The sequence below is a fragment of the Anolis sagrei genome, chromosome 4, assembly GCF_037176765.1.
Source record: "Anolis sagrei isolate rAnoSag1 chromosome 4, rAnoSag1.mat, whole genome shotgun sequence".
NCBI lineage: Eukaryota > Metazoa > Chordata > Lepidosauria > Squamata > Dactyloidae > Anolis > Anolis sagrei.
In genome coordinates this window covers 153,856,317-153,868,872 of record NC_090024.1, presented here as the reverse complement: position 1 = coordinate 153,868,872, position 12,556 = coordinate 153,856,317, and the positions used below count along the sequence as shown (strand labels likewise).

The 12,556-nt window shown below is 42.3% G+C and overlaps 1 protein-coding gene across 1 annotated transcript in view; it reads left to right on the top strand.

Annotated features, from left to right (window-relative positions):
* The window catches only part of LOC132773407 (calcium-activated chloride channel regulator 1-like), a 50,423-nt gene that overhangs the window by 33,351 nt on the left and 4,516 nt on the right, over positions 1-12,556 (top strand). The window contains exons 8-12 of the mRNA XM_067467782.1: positions 1,527-1,704; positions 3,126-3,232; positions 4,542-4,772; positions 5,211-5,481; positions 5,943-6,110. Of these exons, the coding sequence (XP_067323883.1) occupies positions 1,527-1,704; positions 3,126-3,232; positions 4,542-4,772; positions 5,211-5,481; positions 5,943-6,110 (955 nt within the window). The remainder of the gene's footprint in view (positions 1-1,526; positions 1,705-3,125; positions 3,233-4,541; positions 4,773-5,210; positions 5,482-5,942; positions 6,111-12,556) is intronic.

Below are 12,556 nucleotides of genomic sequence, written 5' to 3'. Positions count from 1 at the left end.
GGAGGAATTTTTGCAACCTCCACATGTGTTTCCCCCCTGTCAAATAGATGAACACAAGAGAGAGCACGCAAAGGGATTTTAAAACCTGGCAACTGCATCCTAATCTATGAAGGTTGACTGAAAGAGCAATGGTATATCCCTGTGTGTTTCCAACAGTAATAATTCTCTCTCTTTTAGTATGTTGGTGAAGGCAGTTGTGCCCAATATGTGGTCCAGGGGCTGGGTTGGATGCAGCCCGCAGAGGCTCTGAGCCTCAGCCTTAGAGTGGGAGGTCACATGCAGCACAACAGCAAAGTAGAAATCGGAACCAATCATTCCTTGCTCCAAGTATTTCCAGGTCATCTTCAGGATGTCCTCCTGGCACAAGGATGGGGCTGCTCACCCCATCCTTATGCCAGGAGGAAAACAAGACATATGGCAACAGCCCCGATCCTCCTCCTTGATCCTCCTCCCCTGATGTTTGGGCTGCCTTCTCGGTATTACGCTGGGAGGGTGTGTCACAGAGAGTGCTCCGGAGGACTTTTAGCTGTTGCATGTCTTTCTCGGGCTGTCCTCTCAGCATAAGGATGGGACTCTTCTTTATGCTGAGGGCACTCCATAGGGCTCTCAGCTGCTGCGTGCTTTCATCTCCTGTCCTTTCTTCTTAAGGATGTGGCGGGCCACCATGTCCTTATGCTGAGAGGACAGGGAAAATGGGGAGGGCCTGAGGTAAGTGCCCAGGGGGCTGCATCTGGCCCCTGGGCCTTAGTAGGAGGAGGCGGTAAATAAGAAAGACCTCAGTTCTTGACTCTGTTGCTCTTCCTTTCTCTTTGTCTCTATTATTTCCGTCTAATCGCTTGTGGGAGCCTGTGATAAACTTGGCTTTGCTGTTCTTCCATTGGATTGCCTCTGTTTTCTCTTCCTCCTCCAGTAGGAAAAACCATCAACTCCCTGCCATTTCTTTCCCTTCTGGATGAGGGAGATCATAGCTTCAACATGAAGTTGTTGTGGGGCTCTCAATGGACAGAGGCAACCCTAAGGCAAAAAGAAAGGAGGAGCCGTTGAGGCAGTAGCTGAGCAACTTCTTCTTTTTCTCAGAAAAGGATTGCAATGCACCCCTATGATGAGAGGAGGGGAGAAATTGAGGTTAATCCATTTTGATGTATGCCCCGAGGGAAAGATGCCCTCCTGCAAACCCAGAGGAAGGTGCAAAAAACCTATCTGCAGCCCGAAGAGGTTTAGCCTATATAAGTTTGCCCACTTACTTCCACATGGTGCAGGCCTGGTCAAGGGAATGAGCCAATTTAGACTCCTGTCTTTCAAGAGACTGCAGGAATCTGCTATGGCAGTTGTAGCAGAAGAACAGATAGGGAAAAAAAGCTGGGGAATAAATTTTGTGAATAATGATTTAGAAAGTTGCCCTGACCCATAATGAGCAAACCACACCATGCACTAAATTGTTGAAATGTTTTTCTAATACTTGAACTTCAGCTAGCTTCCTACAGTATTTTTTTCCATTGCTGCTAAAACTCTTTTTTCCCAAATAGATATTTCTAAAAAAATATCCGAGTTCAGAAGGCTGTGAAATTGTGCTTTTGACACATGGTGAAGATCCGGCCATACGTTCTTGTTTTTCCCAAATTCAAAACAGCGGGTCTATCATTCATACCATTGCTTTGGGTTCAGAGGCTTCAAATGATCTAGAAAAGCTGGCAAACATGACAGGTGAATGAGCAAGATAAGTATCAAAGGCTTTTTCTTCTGTGCTCTATAATGCCAGCTGGGTAGGTTGCTACCCAGCCATTGTGTCAATGTACTTCACAATGTCTTTGCCACTTTGTCCTTACATGGAACAATTCCTAGCAGTCATGATAACCAAATGCTGAAGGAGAGTACAGATGAGCATCGGATGCTGAGAACAAAAATGTAGGGGAATCCTTTTGGTACAGATTGAGACAAGTGATTCATTCAGTATCACAAATTAAGGACCAGACTGCCTGAAAACCCATTTCTTCCCAAATTAGCCTGTCTGCATTTTAAGATATTTGAAGTGAAGGCTTTTTCTTGATCCTATCAACATTATAGGAATGTTTGGTGAGATCTCAGGAGGAAAGAATTTCAGTGGCTATTCCATAACTGTGGAATTACTTGCTGCAAGAAGTTGGGTTGCCCCATTCTCTGCTCTCTGTCTAATGGCAAGGGAAGACCTTTCTGATTACTCGGGCTTCACTTTCGTGTAGAAGGTCCTTTTACTGGGGTATGCTGTATCTTTTATCATTTCAACAGTCCTTTAAAACTGTCTAAAATTAATGTTTTTCCTCCCAATCATCTTTGGTATAATCTACTGTTTTAACTCATCATGAAAGCCACTTTGGATCTCAAATTTAGAGAAAGGCAGGGTGCAAATTAAGTAAAATGGATGAATAAAGGACATCAGTGCCCCCCTCCAAATTGGGACTGTAGTGTTCCTTATTGTTTGAATCTGGACTCCTGAGAAACAATATATTTAAGTGCACTGGAAAGAGCAGCCTTACCACCTTATATTTCCTATATTTGTTTTGAGTCCAGATTTTTAATGCAGAAGTGCACTGTTTTAAAAACCCATGTGCCTTTTCTTCATATTTTACATCCTTGTTCCTTATATTTCCATCTTTTCCACTGACATGGGAATCTGCAGCGTTGCATGATGAGATGCAGAGATCCTCCAGCTCATATACAATGTCATTGTGACATGAATGAACCAAAATATTAGAAGAATGTTGTCTGTGAGATTTCTCATTATAACACCTTTTCCCCCATTTATCACAGCTTGAAATACGGTTGGGAAGTGAAGTGATATTTTGTGTCTATGTGTCAGGATAGAGAGAAAATGAAAGGAGGGAGGACGGAGCACAGGATGTACATGATGCTATACTAAGAACAGTTAGGTCTGTCCCTTATTCACCATCTAAGCTAGATACTGAGGTCAGTGAGGAATGGGGATAGATACAGGAGGTGGGAATCATTGCTGTGGACATTAAGCTGCTGGACAAAAGGGACAGTTATGCTTGTAAAATTTCATTTGGTTTCACTATTACAAAGCATGTTATCTTTTATATTATGTAGTTTGCAACCTATTCTCATTTATTCTACCAATCACATTTCAGGAGGTTTGACATTTTATGCCACAGATAGTTTGAATTCCAATGGCCTCATAGATGCTTTCAGTGGGATTTCATCTGGAAGTGGAGATGTCAGTCAACAATCTATTCAGGTCTGGATTTCAAGGATTTGGAAGGAAGTGGGACGTGTTGGTAGCTGTAGTGATAAATAGCATCATGGATACAATTGTTAGGTAGTTGGTAAATATTAAAGGATAGCTGTCCCCACCTTGAGCCATTAAGATAGGTGGGTAACAACAACGAGAACAACATTTCCTTAGTCCAGTTTTTGCTACCATTGCTTGTTTCAGTTCTGTTACCAGTCATGCTACACATTTTAGTGCATACATTCGTGACCCTATGCTATCCCCGAAAGTAATGTGCTTTAGGTCATCAAATGACCTAAATAATGCATCACTTCTGATGTCTTGCCTGTTTTAAGTTTTGCACATTATTGTTATCTTGTGTAGTAATTAGCATGTGCCTTTGAAACATTCTGCTAAGGTCATTGGTTGGCATTTTGTATATTTGCTTAAACATCTCTCTACCTTTTGCTTTGAAATTCCAAGACCTTATAGATGAGAATAATGTATAAACACAGAAACTATAGCTATCCAGAAAAATATTACTCAAGTCAGTTTAGAAACAATGATATTAGAACACATTTGCAACAGCTCTTAGGTTAGAAGTTCTCAACCTGTGGGTCCCCAGATGTTTTGGCCTTCAACTCCCAGAAATCCTAACAGTTGGCAAACTGGCTGGGATTTCTGGGAGTTGTAGACCAGAACACTTTAGATGTAAGGCAGTCACAGCTGATGACTCCCATGTCAGGCTAGATCTACACTGCCCTATGTTCCAGGATTGGATCCCAGATATCTGTTTATTCCAGAGTATCTGGTGGTATAGATTAATATAATCCAGTTCAAAGCAGATAATCTGGGATCAGATTCTGGGTTATAGGGCAGTGTAGATCCAGCCTCAGTTAGAGCAATGAATCCATTATAGCTTTTAAGGAGTTGTCCAAAGTGCCAAATCTGTTTATGACCAAGGCATAGCATCCTGGGAAACACCAGTAAAGTTTGGAGTAAAGCCTTTCTGATTGGAGAGCAGAATCCAACACAACTGGACTAGGCACAATCCCCCCTCCTTTCTTCAGGTCCACAAACCACAAAAATTTGCCGCACAATGCTGGGAAAACCACTAGGCAAAACTTCAGAAAACAGAGAGAAGGACCAAAAAATTGGCTGTTGCATGCCTCATGTTGGATTTCCACATTTCTATCAGAATGTAGATAGAGTGTCCACTGAGGCAACCTCCTAATCATATATGTGTGTGGCAGGGGTGTGTGTGTGTGTGTGTGGGGGGGGATCTGTACACTCACTTTTTCGCTATATTCTAACACTCCCCCCTCCCTCTCAACAGCTTGAAAGTAAGGCACAAAACATTAATAGCAGGAAATTGATGAATGGTATTGTTACTATTGATAAAACTGTGGGAAATGACACTTTCTTTCTGATTACATGGAGTGCAAGCACAAGTCCACCAGAAATTTCCCTGACAGATCCCAAAGGAAAAAAGTACACAAAAACAGACTTTGTAATTGAAAATTCCAACATCCGAACAGCTAGGCTGAAGATTCCTGGAACTGCAAAGGTAAAAATAGGGTTTTATTTCTGTTTTATTTCAATTATACTGTATTAAATGAACATTCATACATATGTATATTTAATTAATTTTCAGTAATTAAAAATGACTATATATAAGGGATATCAAATTAAATATACGTTATGTCTTGTAAAGCTGCTGGAATTACAGCTTTGCAAGCTGCTGATAAAACACCATGACAGATTGTATAAATGGAAGATAACTATTTCCAGAAGTTATGCTTCATACAAGGATCAAGCATGATTTTTAGTGACTAAGTATTAATACACACACACACACACACACACTGATATATATCTTACAAAGCTGCTGAAATTACAGCTTTGCTATCTACAGATAAAACAGCATGGCATTGTATAAACGGGGGATAACTATTTCAAGAAGTTTTACATGCCGCATTTCATACTGTTACACTTTGATTTACAGACAGGACGCTGGGTTTATTCAATTCAGAATATTCACTCAGCAGCTCAAGTAATTTCCATAACGGTCACCACCCGAGCTGCATCTGCCACTGTGCCTCCAGTGACTGTGAAGTCCTACATGAGCACAAGTAGCAACGCTTTTCCTAATCCAATGATCATTTATGCAGAAGTCACTCAAGGACTTTTTCCAGTTTTTGGAGCCATTGTCATGGCCACAGTTGAATCTACATCTGGTGAACCTGAAAAGTTAGAGCTATTTGATGATGGTGCAGGTAAGTTTATTTTCAAGTGCTTGTGTTAATATGTGTTCTTTATTTTCTTGTAAACAGGAGAAGATACCATGATGTGAACATATACATTTGATAGGATTTTTAAAAAATGACGAACAGTAAGATGTTTATTTTAGGCTAGTTTTCGTACCCAGTGATGCCTGGGTTAGTTATTTTGAAGTGATAAATATTAAAATCATCATTGTTTGATTTGGATTTTATGAATGAAATTTTATGAAATATATACATACAATATCTCCAAAGTCTTCCAATATTTTCTGTTGATTACCGGGGGGGGGGGGGGGGGGGTATTTGTACCAAGTCTGGTCCAGAGGCATTGTCAATGGGGGTCACACAACTATCTAGATGTGGAAGCCACCTAAAAAATGCATACATGCAAGAATAAATAAATAGATATTTTATTAGGTAGATAGAAATTAATACTCAATATTTTATGTCTTAAGGTGCTGATATAATAAAGTTTGATGGGATCTATTCACGGTATTTCACAGCTTTCAAAAACAATGGCAGATACAGCATCAAAGTGAGCGTCCAAGGGAGAGGCAGGCTTTTTAGAAGGACTCATAGGCAAACGCAAGCTATGTATTCACCGGGTTTTATAGCAGATGATGGTAAGTACTCAAATAGTATTCTCTTTGAAAACTGCAGATTATGATGTTAGTGGTGATAAAAATTCCAAGAGTGTGAAATCCTTATGGAAATACAGGGCTTTTTTTTTTACCATTCCTTTACCAATTTCCTTGGCTGACTTTGTATAAATCTGATCATACCCACAGCCTGTTGTAATCCTATCAGTTGTGTGCTTCCTACCATAGTGTCCCAAACTCAATGTGATGGAAGAGTCTCAATTAAACAGTTTCTTAATTCGTACATGGATCTTAAAATAGTATTCTGGCAGCCTTCCTTTGCCTTTCTGAAGCACTTTAGCAATATAGAATCATAGTTGGAAGAGACTACAAGAGCCATCTAGTCCCTGGCATGCAGGAACACACAAAAATACATTTTTTTTAATTTATTGTGTCAGGAGCAACCAGACATTTGTATTACAATGTATTGTCGAAGGCTTTCATGGCCGGAATCACTCAGTTCTTGTGGGTTTTTTCGGGCTATATGGCCATGTTCTAGAGGCATTTCTCCTGACGTTTCGCCTGCATCTATGGCAAGCATCCTCAGAGGTAGTGAGGTGAGGTGCTTGCCATAGATGCAGAAGACTGCAGGAAGACTGTCTTTTCTAGATGTCCTAGTCATCCGTAAAACATCCAGTTCACCATGGAAAAAGAAAATGAAGGAAGACTGCCTTTTCTAGATGTCCTAGTCATCCGCAAACCAGATCAACAATTGGGTCAAACCGTCTACAGAAAACCCACACACACAGATAGATATCTACATAAAAACTCCAACCATCACCCAAGTCAAAAAAGAAGCTCCATTAAAGCCTTGGCAGACCGTGCAAAAAGAATCTGCGAACCCCACCTCCTCCAAGATGAACTGAACCACCTCAACTGGGCTCTCCAAGCCAATGGATACTCCACCTCAGACATCGGAAGAGCTGCAAGACCAAGAACAAGCCACGAGAGTAAAGATGAAGATCCACCCAGAGGAAAAGTGTTCCTGCCATACATCAAGGGAACCACTGACCGCATAGGGAAGCTGATGAGGAAACACAACATACAAACAATCTACAAACCCACCAAGAAAATCCAGCAAATGCTACGTTCAGCAAAGGACAAGAGGGATCCTCTCACCTCTGCAGGAGTCTACCGTATACCATGCAGCTGTGGACAAGTCTACATAGGGACCACCAAACGCAGCGCCCAAACAAGAATCCAGGAATATGAAAGGCACTGCAGACTACTCCAACCAGAGAAATCAGCCATAGCAGAGCACCTGATGAACCAACCTAGACACAGCATTTTATTTGAGAACACAAAAATGCTGGACCACTCCCACAACCACCATGTCAGGCTACACAGAGAAGCCATTGAAATCCACAAACATGTGGACAATTTCAACAGAAAGGAAGAAACCATGAAAATGAACAAAATCTGGCTACCAATATTAAAAAATTCTAAAATTGCAACAGCAAAAACAGCAGAGAGAAAAACAGGCAGGGACATCTAATCACCCTTCAAGAAGAGTTTGCCCCAGGCACAGTCAGCCCATTGTATGCTAATCAAGGTGGGCAGTTGAAAGATCCACACCTAGCCCAACTTACAAAAGCCCTTTGTCTCACCTTGGTCATTCCACAGATATATAAACCCCTTTTTTCCCAGCTCCAGCAGACCTCACCTCTGAGGATGCCTGCCATAGATGCAGGCGAAACGTCAGGAGAAATGCCTCTAGAACATGGCCATATAGCCCGAAAAAACCCACAAGAACTGAGAGATTTGTATTACATTTTTAACAAAACAAACAAACAGACAAAACACAAATTTGCAAGCTTGGTAATTCATTAAATGTCCTTTGACCAGTAGCTTGGAGTGCCTCTGGTGTTTCCGCAAGGAGGTCCTCCATTGTGCATGTAGCAGGGCTCAGGTTATTATTATTTTATTATTATTAACCTTTATTTATACCCCGCTAACATCTCCCGAAGGACTCGATGCGGCTTACAAGAGGCCAAGGCCCAACACATCAATAAAACAATAGCATAGCAATACAACAATAAATACTCATAAAGCTAAACAATAAACATTTAAACAATAGCAATAAACATAGACAATAACACCACGACGCATTTAAAACTGAGGCCGGGCCAAATGTAATGAATAAAATTTAAAATTGCTGCTTGCATTGCAGGAAGTGGTCTGTGGTTTGCTCTTCTCCACACTCGCATGTCGTGGATTCCATTTTGTAGCCCCATTTCTTGAGGTTGGCTCTGCATCTCGTGGTACCAGACCGCAGTCTGTTCAGTGCCTTCCAAGTCGCCCAGTTTTCTGTGTGCCCAGGGGGAGTCTCTCATTTGGTATCAGCCATGGATTGAGGTTCTGGGTTTGAGCCTGCCACTTTTGGACTCTCGCTTGCTGGGGTGTTCCAGTGAGTCTCTCTGTAGATCTTAGAAAACTATTTCTTGATTTAAGTCGTTGACGTGCTGGCTGATATCCAAACAGGGGATGAGCTGGAGATGTCAACAACAACAACAATTCTTTATTGATTTGTCAATTTTGACCATATCAAAACATGCAGTGCTCAGGTTGCAAAACAGGGCTCAGGTTGCATTGCAGCAGGTGGTCTCCACACTCACATGTCGTGGATTCCACTTTGTAGCCCCATTTCTTAAGGCTGGCTCTGCATCTCGTGGTACCAGACCGCAGTCTGTTCTGTCAGAGTGAGACCCTCCTGTCTTGCACAGCGTACTTGAGGTTTCCAGATCAATTATCACACTGCAGACTTCTTAAGTTTCAAAAACAACAAAGTTTACTGAAAGCATTTCTATAAGCGACTACATCTTGACGGCTGAAAATGGCGACTGACAGAGTACAGCATAAAACACACAGTCAAAGAAAATCCGCCCTCCTGCCTTATGTATCTTCTAACTGGTACACTCCTTATTCTTCTCAGGGCAAAGGAATTCCTGTTATCTCAGTCTCAAGGACTCTACTCTCTGGCCTATTCCAACTCTATAATAATAACAATCTACTGCACAAATGAACAAAACTGAACATAACTAAATCCATCTTGGAAACATATGAATACACATTATTAACACAATGAAAAACATACATATAATACTAGCAATTATCCTGACATGTTCAGCGCCTTCCAAGTCGCCCAGTTTTCTGTGTGCCCAGGGGGGAGTCTCTCATTTGGTATCAGCCATAGATTGAGGTTCTGCGTTTGAGCCTGCCATTTTTGGACTCTCGCTTGCTGGGGTGTTCCAGCGAGTCTCTCTGTAGATCTTAGAAAACTATTTCTTGATTTAAGTTGTTGACGTGCTGGCTGATATCCAAACAGGGGATGAGCTGGAGATGTCAACAACAACAACAATTCTTTATTGATTTGTCAATTTTGACCATATCAAAACATGCAAAACATACAAAACACACTTGCGCACACATTCAGTAAAACCATATATGAATACAAGGCATCCCGGTCTACTGGCCTGTCGATCCACTCCTAAATAATTGCACAGGACTAAAAGATTAAAAATTGATTAATTTCTTAAAGTAGGGTTTGGGCAGGTAAAACTAGTGGCATGTCCATATTAAGTTTTTAAGTTCGAATTTTGTTGGTGGCAGCAAGGTCACCTCTCTCTGCTTCCATCTCGCGGATGGCCAGAGCTTTTTGTGTAAAAAGAGTCAATTTTAAAATAGCCTGCAGCTCCGCCCCTGTCAACCACCTCCACCAATTCTGGCCTCCTTAATAAGAGGCCAACACTCCCCCGGCCCCCAATTACATCGGCTATTGCTGCAAGTAATGAAAGTGTGAATAAATTGTCAATATTTGCTTGAGATAGTGCTTGCAGTTCTGGAGGGACTCTTAATTTTTTTGCATCTCATAGACTTAGCATGGGGATTTGTTAACCAGTTAAAAATCATGAGTAAACCAGTTTTTTTAAAAAAAATCTGAAACGTTTCGGGGGGGGGGGAACCCCTAAACCCACTTCCCCTCACTACAGGCCTGTGTAGTAGGGGCATTTTAAGAAAAAATGTTCTGAGTCCTCCACTTCTGCATCTACCTCATGGCACCCACAAGTTCTCCTCGTGTAGGGAATATGCTGATGTCATCCCAACTTGGACTTAATGTCAAGCTGCTCAAATCTAGCCCGGGTAAAATGTTTTCTAATATATGGTGGAAGTATAAAAAAGAGGTAAGGTCCCATGCCCACGTTACATTTAAATTTGGCCAGGTATGGAGTGGCTCTATCTTGCTCTATGATCATTAGATCATTTTGTGCAGCAATGTCAAGAGCTCTTTGATATACAATTGAGCATACGTTTGCCCCAAAATTTATTAACTCGTGGGGGGGGGGGGCAAAACCTAACCTACTGACTGTGTGACTGGAGATGTCACTGCCTTGGTCCTTTCACTGTTGGCTGCTACTTCCCGGGGGATGTCAGGTGGTGCAATACCGGCTAAACAGTGTAATTTCTCCAGTGGTATGGGGCGCAGACACCCCGTGATAATGCGGCATGTCTCATTAAGAGCCACATCTACTGTTTTAGCATGGTGAGATACGTTCCACACTGGGTATGCATACTCAGCAGCAGAGTAGAATAATGCATGAGCAGATGTCTTCACTGTGTCTGGTTGTGATCCCCAGGTTGTGCCAGTCAACTTTCGTATGATATTGTTTCTAGCACCCACTTTTTTCTTGATATTCAGGCAGTGCTTCTTGTAGGTCAGAGAACGGTCCAGAGTGACTCCCTGGTATTTGGATGCGCTGCAATGTTCCAGTGGGATTCCTTCCCAGGTAATCCTCAGAGCTCGGGATGCTTGTCTGTTCTTAAGGTGAAAAGCACATGTCTGTGTTTTAGATGGAGTAGGGATCAGCTGGTTTTCCCTGTAATAGGCAGTAAGAGCACCTAGAGCTTCAGAGAGCTTTTGTTCAACCATCTCAAAGCTCCCTGCTTGAGCAGTAATGGCAGAATCATCACCATAGATGAAACTCTCTGTCCCTTCTGGCAGTGGCTGGTCATTTGTGTAAAAGTTGAACATGGATGGAGCAAGCACGCTCCCTTGAGGCAGGCCGTTCTTCTGTTTCTGCCATCTGCTTCTCTGGCCCTGGAACTCAACAAAGAAGCTCCTGTTTTGTAGCAGGTTTCCTATGAGGCGGGTGAGGTGGTAGTCCTTTGTGATATTATACATTTTTCTCAGGAGGAGGCGGTGGTTTACAGTATCATAAGCTGCTGACAGGTCTATGAAGACAGCTCCTGTGATCTGCTGCCTTTCAAAGACATCTATGTGCTGAGTCAGGTTCAGCACTTGCGATGTGCAGCTTTTGCCTTTCCTGAAGCCAGCTTGCTGTGGAATCAGACATGGGTCTATTTGTTCCATAATTCTATGGAAAAATAGCTTTTTGGATCATTACGGTCTTTGCCTGTCTTCAAGATGTTGATGGCTCTTGCTTTCCTCGAGATTTTGGGGATCTGACAGGATGCAGTGCAGTTTTCATCAGCTCCAGCAGCCAGCGCCTTGCTTTTGGTCCAAAGTTCTTGATTTGTTCCATGCGTAGATCATCCAGACCAGCTGCTTTGCCATTTTTACATTTATTGAGAGCCATGTCCAATTCAGTAGATGTAAAGGGTTCATGAAGGTTGTTGTTCTCAATCTCTGGTTGTCTGGCTATTGGTTTCTTTCCTACTTTGGCAAGGTTGGGTTTCCCATTCTTCAAGAGCTGGTGTGCTATCTGATCTGCCTTTATGTTGGCATGGGTATTAGTTTGTGAGGGGTCATTGCTCAACCGTCGTAGCAGCCTCCACGCCTTCTGGCTGCTCCTGCCCATGCCGGCTTCTATTATAAGCTTTATCCACTGTTCTTTCTTGGCTTCAGAGGGCACAATACTCTGCGCTGCCTGAAGAGTTTGCTCACTAAATGGGTCTTTGTTGTGGAGCCTGTAATAGTTTTCCAACAAGGCAGCTGTTTCAGGAGTAATAACCTGAAGGTAGTTGGTTCTGCAGCCTCTCAGTATAGAGGCCCGTGAGCAGGTTTTCACTTTTTCAATAAAGTGCTCATATTCCTCAGGGATTGGCGCGACTGATATGATCATGTCATCTAACATGTCTGAGTCCAATCTGCCTTTCTGAAGTTGAATCTTCGTTTAAATCGAACTTCCTGGGGCCTTATAGTTGGAAACAGTTGGCATACTATAGGTCGGTGCTGTGTGTTTGGAATTGGTGGTCCCACTGATTTAGTGCATTGCTGTACGATGCTGTCACTCACAAATAAGAGGTCTGGGTTATAACCTCGGTGCCATCTCCCGCTGTTGTAGGATGGTGGGAGCTTGCTATCATGGATGAGTGATAGTTTGTGTAGTTCAGATCAGGAGAGGACAGCCTCTCCATTTTTATCCTCTTGAGCATATCCCCATACATGACTATGGTTGTTAAAGTCACCAATT